Source organism: Tenrec ecaudatus, chromosome 2 (genome assembly GCF_050624435.1).
Source record: "Tenrec ecaudatus isolate mTenEca1 chromosome 2, mTenEca1.hap1, whole genome shotgun sequence".
Lineage (NCBI taxonomy): Eukaryota > Metazoa > Chordata > Mammalia > Afrosoricida > Tenrecidae > Tenrec > Tenrec ecaudatus.
Genome location: NC_134531.1, coordinates 214,618,580 through 214,632,446, shown reverse-complemented (window position 1 = coordinate 214,632,446; position 13,867 = coordinate 214,618,580). Strand labels below are relative to the sequence as shown.

The 13,867-nt window shown below is 45.6% G+C and overlaps 1 protein-coding gene across 1 annotated transcript; it reads left to right on the top strand.

Annotated features, from left to right (window-relative positions):
* Positions 1-8,314: 8,314 nt before the first annotated feature.
* B3GALT5 (beta-1,3-galactosyltransferase 5) lies at positions 8,315-12,148 on the top strand. Its single transcript, XM_075543360.1, has 2 exons — positions 8,315-8,462; positions 9,305-12,148. Exon 2 carries the CDS (start codon positions 9,305-9,307, stop codon positions 10,238-10,240), a length of 936 nt encoding a protein of 311 aa, XP_075399475.1. The 5' UTR covers positions 8,315-8,462; the 3' UTR covers positions 10,241-12,148.
* The last annotated feature ends 1,719 nt before the right edge of the window (positions 12,149-13,867 follow it).

Below are 13,867 nucleotides of genomic sequence, written 5' to 3'. Positions count from 1 at the left end.
AATTGATGTATGTATATGTATGAACTGTGATAAGAATTGTATGAGCCCCCTAATAAATTGTTAAAATTAAAAAAAAAAAGAAAGATGGAGCGATGTCTGACCTTGCCTTGTGAAAATAGGGATGCCAGAGGAAGACACATATGGACCTTATGTTATTTATTTGACAGGCAATCAACAATCATCTGAATCATTAGCTATAAGGGATATATAAATTAAAATAATAATCAGAAGATACCACCTCACACCAACACTTTTGGCAAAATTTTAAGAAATTAACAGAAAATTTAAAATGCTGGAGAAATTGGCATGCTTATGCATTGCTAATGGGGTTGCAGACTTATACAGCCTTTATGGAAAACAGTGTGATTCTTCCTGAAACACATCTGAATACAAATACCTTATGATCTGCAATCTCTACTTGGTATACATCCTAAAGAAACAAAGAACACGAACAGATGTGTGCTCACTAATGTTTATTCAACAATTTGTATAATAGAAAGATGATAGAAACAATCAAAAACCCTATCTGTGGAGGAATGATAAACGAACTCTGGTCCATACACACAATGGCATGTGTTATGCATCTTTAAAAACAATGACAAGTTTGTGAAGCATCTCTGGACCTGGACCGTATGGGAGGGCATTATGCTCAGTGAAGGTAGTCAATCTCATAACTATGTCATGGCATCATCATTATCAAAGAAAAGGAATGGTTTTTACACCAAAGGAGAAGACTGAAGACTCTAAAGAGGTGGCAGAGTGGGTGAGAGGAGGGGCAGGCAGAGAGGGGAAGTTCAGGGAGGCAAGAAGAGAGGGTTGGTGGGAAAAGAAAGAATACAAAGAAGAATAAAGACCCACCCAGAAGAGGAGTTTAGTGGGTCACTGTCACTGATTCAATGCTATGGCCTATGCGGCTATGTTTTCCTTCCTATGTGTGATACGAGGGGTCTTCCCCCAAACTGGTTTTTGCACTGGGCAGAGCAGAGCTTTCATAGTATGCCTTTTCTCCACTCGTGAGCATTGAGCAACTTGCTCTGAGTTAGTGCACCCAGTGGCGTTGCCTGGGAAGGTGCTCTTTGGTCATAGTGAAATTTTTCGTGAAAGCAATTTCACTCAGACCTCATATTTTTGTGATGGCCGATTGAAGAGAACAAAGTGTGGCTGTGTAATTTTGTTTCCTGCGGGGGAAAATGCCACAGAAACTGTTGTGATGTTGAACATAGCTTACAAGGACAGCACTATGGGAAAAACTCAAGTGTGTATGTGGTTTTCTCATTTCAAAAAAGGTGAAATGTCAGTTGATGACAAACCTCATTCTGGATGTCCGTCAACTTCTTGAACAGACAAAAATGTTGACTTGTACTACATTTGGAGCCTGTTAATCAAGCTTTCTATTTAGAGGTTCTGAAAAGATTGTGTAACTGTGATTAAAAAGTCTTGATATATGGCACTTGGGGGACTGGTTTTGCCACCATGACAGTGCACCTGTTCATGCAATGCATCTCAGTGCACCAGTTTTTGGCAAAAAAACAGCATGCTTCTCTTGTCCCAAGTACCTTGCTCACCCAACCTTGCTCCGTGTGACTTCTTTTTGTTTCTGCGAATGAAGGTGGGGCATGAAAGGACAGCAATTTGATGACATAGAAGAGATGAAGAACAAACGAGGGAGGTGCTGTCAGCTATCCAAACAGATGAGTCTGAATAATATTTCCAACAATGGACTTGCAGATTTGACAAATGTATTAAGTGTAATGGAGAGTACTTTGAAAGCAATAAGGTTGTTTTGTAAAAAAAAAAAATTAAATACACAGCTTTGAAAAAAATCAGTATTTATTGTGTTTCGGTTTTATTTGCATTCTACAATTAAAAGTGAAATAAAATTTGAAAAGAGGGACATAAAGATTACAGCTTTAAAAACCCTTCAGACAATAATAACTGATACAGGTGTTACCGAAATGTCAGGGAGTGGGGGTGGGTGACAGAGGAGTGGGGAGTTTGGGTGTAAATGCTGACTGCAGGGGGCGGGGGGACGGGAGCCCTGAAGTGGTTCATGATTGCACAGCTCACTGTGGGGAGGGAGCGCTCTGGGATAGGGGTGGTGGTGATTGTACAATTCCCCCTTGATAACATTTGAATGTTTGAATTGCTCAATTCCATGATACATACATCATGTGCCAATAAAATTGTTGAAGAAGAACAAATAAAGTTTAAAAACATTGAGTCTGTAGATGGTGATCTTCCCATACTAAAAGTACAGCACTTGAAATGTGTTCTTTATGGTTATAGTGCTTGTAAAGCACTAATATGCAGGAAATAAAGGAATTAGTGCACAAAAATAAAAAAAGAAACCCTCCAGATATCTTACCCCTCAGAACTGATGAGTGATTATTTTTATAAAAGGGGGAAATGTAAAATTGAAATGGACTTACATTCCTTTTTAATGTATGAGCTAATTTCAAACAAACAGATAAAAACAATGTTAAATTATAGACAACAAAACATTTGGCACTGAGGTAGTTTATTAGTTTATTGTGCCAACCTGGTTGATAAACACATGTGGGATTAAATGAAGGGCCGAGGGATAAATGTCTCGGTGAGCTTCCCCTTTTGAGTTCTCGGGTCTCTTGCTTTGGGATGGTCAGACCAGGGTGCAGCTGCCTTAGCCAGTTCCTGCTTCACCTTGCAAGGCTCACTGTCTGCAAGACATCCCTGAGGAGAAGCCACATGGACCTACCCTGATGCAGCCCTGGGTGCTGGAGCACCCATGTGGAGACCCCCTACCAATGCTGAGATGTTTACACATTCACTAACTCGGTTTTCCTCCTGCAGTTGGCATCATTGTGTCTATTTTGTGAGATTGAGGAGGACTGTGTGAATTGGTGTTGGACATATGGGTTAATAGATTAATGTTGGACTTGTGGGCTTGGGCAGCACTGGGTTGGGATGTTTTCTTGATGTGCACTTAGCCTTTACATAAAACTCTCTCTCATACATGAGTTTCTCTGGATTTGTTGCTCTAAAGTACCCAGACTAACACAGGCACTCCACCCATTTTCACAATGCAGTTCCGTGACACTCATTACATTCACCATTGTCATCCATCCATCACCATTACTAACCATTTCCAAAAATTTCTGTCACCCTAACAAAATCTCTGGGTTTTGTGAAGGGTGTGTTCTTGCGGGTCTGACCTGTGCTTTCTTCCTGAGGTGGCTTTTATTCCTTTCTTATTTTGGAACACCTCTTGAATATGCTTCTGAAAGATTCTCTTGGATATCTCAACATTGTAAGCATCCCTGAGTCACGAAGCATCATTGACACACTGCTCAGAAGATGCCTGGGAGGCCTCCAGGATCTGTGCGGTGCCCTCTACTTCTGACAAGGATGCTTAGCCCTCTGCGGTGGACATGGAGGAACTGAGAACTGAGGCACAGTGTGGGTGTGGGCAGGTGTGATGAATTTCATTCCACATTACTTCTCCTTTTTGTGAGAGGGCACCTACAGTGGCCCAGTCCCTGGTCATGGCCATGCTACACTTTTACAAGCAGGTGGCACGGTCTCTTCTGCTTGACCTGAGGCCCAAATCTGGGTTCATGACATTGGTTCCCAACCTGTAGGTTGCGACCCCTTTGGGGTCGCCCAATTCATAACAATAGCAAAATGACAATTATGAAGTAACAATGAAAATACTTTTATGGTTGGGGGTCACCTCCACATGAGGAACTGTATGAAAGGGTTGTGGCAGTAGGAAGGTTGAGAACCACTGGTTCATGGTGTCTGACACAGTACACTTTGTAGGAGCTCTTCCATGAAAATAAGGAACTGTGAAGGTGAATGGTCCTGAAGTTCAGGTTCATTCATTTCCCGATAAACTACTTCATAAGCTATCTGTACTTTGAGAAGTCACAAGTCTAGCCTACCAACATGGGCATCAGTCCCAACCCCCAGGCCATACTTGTGCTAGTGTGGGCTTGACTGGGGAATTTACTGCTCATCCTGGGCTCCAGGCCATGTGTCACTCAGGAGCTCAAGACCTCCTCCGTCCATAACCACATCCATCACACTCCCACAGCTCTCCTGTTCTCCTTCACTTCCCCTGGGGAAGGATATTCTCAGTCTCTACAGCCATCAGTCCATTGAAAAACTAGGACTTACGGCTGATCTGAGGACTTCCACCTCGCTTATGTGGGCTCCACATTTAGTTGGGCCAACCCGCTAGTGCTTACCCAAGGGGCCAGGCTAGATTAGAGCCCAGGATACCAGCTGTAATATTGATTCTAGGACCCTATAGCTGCTTGTTAGAATCTCTATGGCCAGAATCTTTCTTAATGAAGGTTCTCTAGAGAAATACTCCATAGAACCAGCAAGAAGACATGGACATACATGTATACAAGTGTGTAGCTATTTGTATAAGACGACTAACCTAAATAATGATGGTTTGAACCCACCCTGCAATGATAGCAAGAAAAGCCTAGCAATTCACATTTATAAAAGTTCCAGCCAGTAAAATTCTGCGTAGCTGTCTTTGTCTATAACACACAGGGTCGCAGTGAATCAGAATCGACTTGACAGAAATAGTTTTGCTTATTTGTTTAAAGGTTCTTGGGAATGGCACATTGGGGGAAGGAGAACTTCAGGTTTACCACGGAAGTGAAAGAAGAGTAAAACTACCCAAGAAAGAAAGAAAGTAACATCCTCCTCTTGCATTTGGTGTTCATATTCTTTCTAAAATATGTGAGGGTGGAAGGGGGCCAAAGGGGGTGAATTTTGACCCCTGCATCCTTGCTCTGCCAAAATGACCTACACATCCGAGCCGTGCCCATCGGCCACCTCACAGAGGAAGAGATACAACAATCCTCACCGTCCCCGGTGGGCACCAGATCAGGGGGTTCTTGCCTTCCATCTGCCTCCCACGGTGATTTCTTCAGAGTCAAGGGGAATTATGGAAGCTCTAACAGAAAGGGAACATTGGGGAGCAGAGATGAGCGCCAGCTTGGCTAAGAGGGCCTCCAGGAAGAGATCTCTGGAGCGGTTGCTAGAGTTAGAAACCCCTGAGGTTCGTTCAGTGCTTTCGTGGTGTGTTAGTCCGGGTAGACTAAGAAACAAAGTCATAGACAATTGTGTGTAATGCAGAACTCTATGTCAAAGAGTAATTGTATATTAAGAAAACTTCCTAGCCCAGTCCAGATCAAGTCCATAAGCCCAAAATTAGCCCATCTGTCCAATACCAGTCTATAATTTCCTCTTCAGACTCGTGCAACACATGCAATGACACCAAATGCAGGAAGATCACAGGCCAGGGGGTGGAAAGTCTTGTGACGGTGGAAGCATCTCAGCACTGTCATGGGTCTCCATGTGGCTCCTCCAGCTCCAGGGCTCTGGCTTTATGAGTGTAGCTCCATGTGGCTTGTCAATAGGAATGTCTTACAGGGGAGTGTGTGTGTCCTGCCTCCAGTGAACTACTTATCTCCATAGCACCTCCAAATGAGGTTATCAAGCTCCGACCTGATTGACAGGCTAAACTCCACCCCCTTACTTTTAATAGTCTTGAGTTGACACCAGATTATGTAACTACCACACACAGTGAAAACAAGGCGCCTTACTGAAGTGCTCCCACCACTTGTCTGTCAGTTTGTCCTACTGTGGTGGCTTGTGTGTTGCTGCGATGGTGAAAGCTATGCCAATGGCATTTCAAATAGCACGCAGGTCACCCAAAGTGAGTAGATTTCAGCAGAGCTTCTAGAAGAACAGACTAGGAAGAAGGAATAGGCTTCCCTCTTCAGAGGAATTAGCCAATGAAGATGCTGTGGGTAGCATGGAAACATGGTCAGTTACTGAAAACCGAATGGGCAGGAAAATCTGCACAAGATGTCTTTAAAGTGTTGGAAAGCATGGGTGTTACTTTGAGGACTAAGGTACACTAACACAAGCCATGGTATTTTCATTGCCTCAGATGCACATGAAAGTTGGGGCATTGAATAGGAAAGAGTGAAGATTGAAAGTCCTAGGTACTGCAAAAAGAGCAAACAGATATGACTTGGAAGGAAGTACAGCCAGCATGCTTCTTAGCAACAAGGATGATGAGACTCTGTCTCACATACTTTGGGCATCTTGTTAGGAGAGACCAGTCCTGGAGAAGGACATCATGCTTGGTGAAGTAGAGGAGCAGAGAAAAAGAGGGAGGCCTTCAACAAGATGGATCGACAAAGTGGCTGTATCAATGGGCTCAAACATGAGAACAATTGTTTGTGTGTGTGTGTGTGTGTGTGTGATCCTCACAATTTTATTGTTAGGTTTGAGCTTATTGTTGCAGCCTCTTTCAGTCCACCTTGTCATGGGTCTGCCTCTTTCTCGCTGCCCCTCTCCTTTACCAAGCATGATGTCTTTCTCCAGGGACTGGTCTCTCCTGATGGCATGCCCAAAGTACTTGAAACTGAGTGTCCCCTTTCTTGTGTTTTCTCGGGAGCATTCTGGCTGTTTATCTTCCAAGACAGATTTGTCGCTTCTTTTGGCAGCCAGCGTACTTTATTCTTTGCCAGCACCATCATTGAAATATATCAGAGCTGATGCCAAGGACTTAAGTAGAGAGCAAATGTTTTGAGAATGATGAGGGCAAGGAATGTACAAATGTGCATTACACAATGAATGTATGTATGGATTGTGATGAGTTGAATGAGCCCCCAATAAAATGATTAAAAAAAAGAAAGTTGGACACTGAATGAGGAAGACTGAAAAACACGAAAACAATTGCAAAGATGATGCAGGACCAGGCAGTGTTTTTGGCTCTGATACACAGAGTCACTGTAAGCTGAGACCAGCTCGAGGGCACCTAATAACAACAATGAGGTGCCCAACTGTAAACTGGATGCTTGGTGCTTTGAAACCCCCAGTGACTCCTCATGAGCAAACATTCCTGTTTGCTTCTGTAAAGATCGCAGCATAAAAAATTCCTGTGGGGCAAGTTTACTTCATCACACAGGGTCAATATGAGTCACGAGGGACTCCGCAGCACCCAACAGCTCCCGTGATATAATTAAGGTATTGTCTCAACTTGATTGAGCAGAGTTCTCAGTCGTTTGGCAGTGAACATTGTAAGCCCCATGGTGGGATTCACTGGCGGGTGTGATTCACTTGAATAGAAGTAGACCAGGTAGAAAAACGTGCATGCTTTTTGCTGATTCTGGTTCCTCCATCCATCTGGATTATTTGCCATTACCTGGTGACCTTGGCTTCATCCACTTGTGCAATCTGGAATCTGATCTGGTGACCGTTGGATTCAGTTGTTTCAAAGAAGCCTGCTGTCTTTCTGTCTAGCTTGGGCACATGAGCCCCTGCACCAAAGCAAGTCAGAAGCCTTCAGTCCGACACCTCACCCTGGACTTAGAACTGCCCATCTTACAACTGTGAGCCATTTCCTTGGTATAGATCTCTCTCCATACTCTCATAAGAACTTCACAGGTTCTTCTCCACCTAAGACACATGATCATGTGGCGAGTATCTGAACGGAATTTCGAGTTACTCTTTTTAAATCAAACCACCTCTTCCTCTCTTCATCTCTTTCTCCCAGTTTTGGGTGGTGTTTAGTTTGCTGTTCCCCTGCCCCCAGCCTCTCCCTCAGGATGATGATTTTCAGACACCAACGTTGAGTGCAGAATTGATGAATTCCTCCCATGTGTTAAAATATCTTGCTGTACCTGGGGCGGTGCGAATGGTTAAGTGCTCAACTATTAACTAATGGTTAGAAGCCATCCAATGGTGCTTTGGTAGCAAGGCATGGTGGTCAACTTCTAAAAGATAGCAACCCCACTGGAAACCTTATAGACCCATTCTATTCAGAAACGCATGGGTTTGCGGAGCCAGAATGTAATCTACTCAATGATAGCTGTGCGTCTTGTGTGTGTGTTTGCGAGCTTGTTGTTAAATTGCTTAGGCACCAGGTACACATGGGTAAGTCAAGAAGGTAAGTTGTTGGTGGGTAATAAGTGGGTTGAAACAAATGAAAGAATTCTTTACTACTGCTCCGAAGCTAGGAGGTGCTGTCCTGGCCTCGTAGTCCTAAAATAATTCCCAGACACTTCCATGTCCATACAGTTGATAAGAGGGGACCCCTGTAGTGCACTGTGTTTGCTTTGATCATCTACATTTTACAGATGAGAAGCTGAGGCTGCGTGTGGGGCTCACAGGCTGGCCCCGAGTCCTGTAGACAAGTGGTGAAGCAGCACCAGGATGAGACGGAGCAAGAGCAAAATGTGTGACCAGAGGGGAGTGTGCGAGTTGAATGACATAGATCTTTCTGTTTTCCCTTCTAGTGGCTCCTGACTAAACAGAAGCATGGTTTGGGGAAGCAAACCAAGCCCAGAGCCGGATGATGCCAAGTATCCTGCACTAACAATTCTCTGGAACAAAACTTGTCTTTGCATGTACCCTGTGGCTTTCCTTTAAAGGTACATCTTCCCAACAAAGTGAGTTTGCTTCTTTATAGCATTAATGTGGGTGATCCTGAATTGCTCAGAATAGAGGAGATGGGTGGGCAGTTACGGAAGAATCAGGAGATTCAAACAGTAAACAGAAAGAATAAATAGCAACTGCCTCTAACAGAGAGGCGTTCCAGTGACATTAACCTAAAAGTTGATGGTTCAAACCCAGTCATTGGCTCTGGGAATGAAGAGACTTGGTGATCCGCTTCCATAATGATTACAGCTGAAACCCCCCTCTGGAGAAGTTCTTTTCTGTAACACATGGGTCGCTGTGAGCTGGGGTTGACTCAGGGAACTTCACAACATCTGCTAGTAGAGACACAATTCCAAGGTAGGTGTGCAAGTCAGAAATGCCTCCTACTTCCTTCTGCGAGCAGCACAAAGGTAATCAGAAATGGAGAAGAAGTGTAAGTGGTCTAGACATTTAGAACAAGTGGCTTCCAGTCTTTGCAGGTTCCCTACCTGGACTCCATCATGAGGTCACAGAAAGACCAGGGCAGCTGGACCAATGAGGGATGACTGAGGGATCTAGTCCTTGTCTTCTGTTACGCACAAGACAGTTGAGACTCCTATAGGATAAAGCTGATGAGAGGCAGAGCCAGGACCAGGGCGCTCCTCAACCTTGTACAGTGGAGAGAAGATGCTAACGCTGCTCTCTGCTCACGGTTTTCACCATAGAATTCCACTTGTCTGTGCCACTGAATCCAGAGTTTCAGAAGCATCCTTTATAAGTCAGAGGTCTCTTCTCCCAGTCCAGTCACCGAAAGGAGAGCCACGTGTACCCCCCGTGCTTTGGAGGTCTAATCATGTCGCTTTGATTTTTGCAGATGGCCTTCTTGAAGATGAGATATCTATATATTTCCCTTCTGGTTCTTGGAGCCGTGTGCTTATATTTCAGCATGAACAATTTTACTCTTTTTAAAGAAGATCACTTTGTTTTCAAGAAAGAGAGTGGGGTCTTCCTCCAGCTCCCGGAAATAGACTGCAGGCACGACCCTCCTTTCCTTGTCTTGCTGGTGACTTCCTCTCACAGACAGGCGCCCGCTCGCATGGCCATCAGACAGACGTGGGGGCGAGCAAACGTCGTGGAAGGGAAGCAGATAAAGACCTTCTTTCTCCTGGGGGCCACAGCCACACAGCACGAAATGACAGCGGTGTCTCAGGAAGGCCAGCGACATGGAGATATTATCCAGAAGGACTTTGTGGACGTCTATGCCAACTTGACCCTGAAGACCATGATGGGCATGGAGTGGGTCCACCACTTCTGCCCTCAGGCTGCCTTTGTGATGAAGACAGACTCAGACATGTTTGTGAACGTCTACTATCTGACCGAACTGCTTCTAAAGAAAAACAGAACAACTAGGTTTTTCACTGGCTTCTTGAAAATGAATGAATCCCCAATTAGGAGACATTTCAGTAAGTGGTTTGTCAGTAAATACGAGTACCCCTGGGACAGGTACCCGCCTTTTTGCTCCGGCACGGGCTATGTGTTCTCTAGTGATGTTGCCAGCCAGGTGTATGATGTTTCTGAGAGCGTCCCTTTCATCAAACTAGAAGACGTGTTCGTGGGGCTCTGCCTGGCCAAGCTGAACATCAACCTGGAGGAGCTTCACTCGCAGCAGACGTTTTTCCCCGATGGGCTGCACTTTTCCACTTGTCGCTTTAAGAAAATTGTGGCGTGCCATTTTATCAAGCCTCTAGAAATGCTGACTTACTGGGAAGCTCTGCAGAATTCCCCTGGAGATGAATGTCCAGTTGTCTGAGGCGATTCTCAGAGTAAATCTCAGGGCTGGGGGTGGGGACGGGATGGACAGGGAGCCCTAAACCATCAGTGAAGCCGTAGTGATCGCTGGGGAAAGCTGAAAGGCTGTCATGGCAGTGCTGAGAGTTACCTGAGAGAGAGGGAGCAGAGGGAGGAACTGAGTCAGCTAGGACCACAGCCCGCTGTGCTCCAAATCCAGGCTAGAACAGAAGGGGAACTATGACCCTAACTGTCCCTTGGTGCCCCAAGCAACACAGAGCACTGGGGCTTTCCAGATGGCTGCAGAGCTTAGTGATTTGTCCCAAAGCTCTCCGCCAACAAAGAGTGGAGCCCCGAGGGAAAGCTTGAGCCTGTGACTCACACAGACCCCTGGGCTCACGCTCCGACTACAGACTCATAAAGGATCTTCTGCTCCATCCTCTGGGTCCTTGTCAAGAGCATCTCTCTCTCTCTCTCTCTCTCTCTCTCTCTCTCTCTCTCTCTCTCTCTCTCTCTCTCTCTCTCTCTCTCCCCTCCCCCTCTCCCTCTCCCTCTCTCTCTCTCAGCCCTTCCAAACCTGATCGAGGCACATTTTGTCTGTATTTCTTCGATGGTCAAGAAACAACTGAGCTTTGTGCTTTGCAGTGTAATCCCCTTCTCACTGGCAGGTCACACAGGCCTGTTTTGCACGGAGGGAGGTGGCGTCACTTGTTTGCCAGGGCTTTTGCCCAAGCAGCCACCGTCGTCACACTACATATAAAGCCACCATGCTTCTGACCACCAGAATGGTGGTTTTGGTTTGCTGTACCTGACTTCACTCAGCACCCAAAGCAGCGGCCTCACGGGGCTGCACTGCTCTCTCTGCTGGACTCATGTCTCCGCTGCACTCAGGAAAAGACACTTGCCGCCAAGTTGTGAAGACACTGTTCAGCTGCAGAGGGAGGCCCAGCACCTCTTTGGCATGGCGTCTCTCACGCCTTCATCGAGCTGCCTCTGGGCAGGCACGTGTTGTCCAGGAGGGCCTCCTGCTCAGGTTGCAGATGCAGAAACTTCACCTTGCCATTGGAAGCCAGTATTTTATAAGAGCGGAGCCCCTTGGCTTCCTCTTCTTGATGGGGCCTCTGATTGTGAAGTTAATGGTCTGTGGAGCGAGGAGGAGATTTGCCTGCATGTGGGCCTGGGGTGCAGCACTCTCCACCATGTTGGATGTGTATCTGGGGGGAGGCACAGGTGAAGGGGGGGCCTGTGGCTCACCCAAGGAGAGGCACGGATTCCAACCTTACACTCTGCTCTTCAGAGAGTTGTCAGCAAAACTCATCTTCCCCTTGTCAACGCCGCCCCCGCCCCACCCCCCAGCCCTGCACACACAGGGCCTACAATAGGTCTTAATACAGTAACGGCTTTTCTTCTTTAGGAAAAATAAAGAGATATTTCATGACTATACCAACTCAAAGGGCCCTTACCGTATAATCAGTCCCATCTCCCCTTTTACGTAGATGAAAACCGATCAGAGAGGCACAGATATTAATTACCCCAAGTAGAAACTGAGTCCCAGACTAGTCTGGCATCGGACATAGTCAGTCCTAGACTGCACACAAGTGTAGGGCACAATAAATGTACAAATAGCAAGGCAAAGTCATGCCTTTCTGAGAATACACAACACTCTAGATGTGCCTGAAGGGGAGCCAGGCTGCTGGCTCTTGGTATAGAGATTCAGTCCCAGGCCGTAGGAGAGAGGATTTCGATAACCAACACAATTTTTCAGATTTAAATATAAGGTCTTTCTGTGTATTAACTCGTGTAAAATGCTAGAAGCAATTCCATGGGGGAGGTTACTATCTTTTCCCCTGGTTTACAGATGAGGAAACTGAGGCAGAGATAGAGAGTGAACTTTGGCAATTAACATTTCTTACATCCTTTCTAATCAGACTAGAGAAAAAAAGAGTTGATACTACCCACTCTACCTAGGTAGCTCGTACCACATCACAGTGAAAGTGGCTGCCCAAAGTGATCAGCCCTCCTCTAGCCTCTGAGGGCATGGTCACAACTTGGTCTCCCTGAGCTTTCTTGGTGGGCACGCATCATCAAGCTTCCAGAAGACCGCAAGCTTTAGATTTCCTCCCTTCTCACTGCTCACTCTGACATGCACGAAGTTACCATCAGTCAGAACTGACTCAGTAATCCTGAAAGCTGCCATCTTCATTCAGCGGATCCTGCCCATCCTCCAGGATCAACCCTGCCACCTTCCAATTTACCCCCATGTTCTACGCAGAGTCATTTTTTTTTAAAAACATCAATCTAATTAGGACACTTGGAGGCCCAGAGAAGCTCAGTGACTTACCTCTAGGTCTCTTATGCTGGTGGTGGAGCATTCCTTGTTCTCCCACGGGCAGCCTCGCCTGGTCACTGGGTGGTTGACTTCGGTGACCGGCTCCCTGCGGGCTGCAGTGAGAAGCACAGCCATGAGGGGAGGCTGGTGTCTTGGCCTTTAGATCTATACCTAGGATATTTGGTGTGGCGATTCAGAAAATTGCACTGGATAGATTTTACCAGCTCTAGTTTTCTTATATATGGTGTTTTAAAATATTTTCAGATTTTAAATTACACTAAATTATTAATTTATCATCCTACTTTTAAATATGAGAAGAATTCAGACCCTGCAAATAGTAGGATAAGACAAACCTTATCATGCACAGCAGAATGAAACACTTCACGGTCCTGCACCATCCTCACAACTGTTCCTATACCTGAGCCCATTGTTGCAGCCGCTGTGCCAGTCCATCTCCTTCAGGGCCTTCCTCTCCTTTGCTGGACCTCTCCCCTTACCTCTCATGATGTCCTCCAGGATTGGCCTCTCTCGGAAACATGTCTGAAGTGTGTATAACAAAGTTCTGCCATCCTTGCCTCTATGGGGCACTCTGGTCACATTTCTTCCAAGATAGGTTGGTCTGTCCTTTTAGCAGTCCATAGTACTGTCACTCTTCTCCAGCACCACAGTTCAAATACAGCCATGCTTCTTCAGTCGTCTGTATTCAATGACTGACTTCGACATGCATATGAGACCATTGAAAATACTAGGGTTCGGGGCAGGAATACCTTAGTCTTCAAAGTAACATCCTTGCTTTTCAACACTCTAAAGAAGTCCTGTGCATAAGATTCACCCAATGTAACACATCTTTTAAACTTGACTGCTGCTTCCATGAACATTGTGGATTCAAGCAAGACAAAATAGTTGACAACTTCTATCTTTTCTCCATTTACCATGATGCTGTCTTTTGGTCAAGTTGTAAGGATTTGGTTCATCTTAACATCCGAGTCTTAATCCACACTGAAGGACACAATCCTTGATCTTCATGAGGGCACTGAGCCCTCCCCTCCTTCAGCAAGCAAGGTTGTGTCATCTGCACTCGCAGGTTGTCAGTAAACCTCCCTTCAATCCTGATGCCATATTCTCCATATAATCCAACTTCTCTGCTCAGCATATAGATCGAATAAGTATTGTCAAAAGATGCAGCCCCGAAGCACACCTTTCTTGATTTTAAACCATGCAGCATCCCTTTGTTCTGTTCACACAGCTGCCGCTTGATCCATGCACCAGTTCCACACGAGCACAATGAAATGTTCTGGAATTCCCATTTTTCTCAATGTT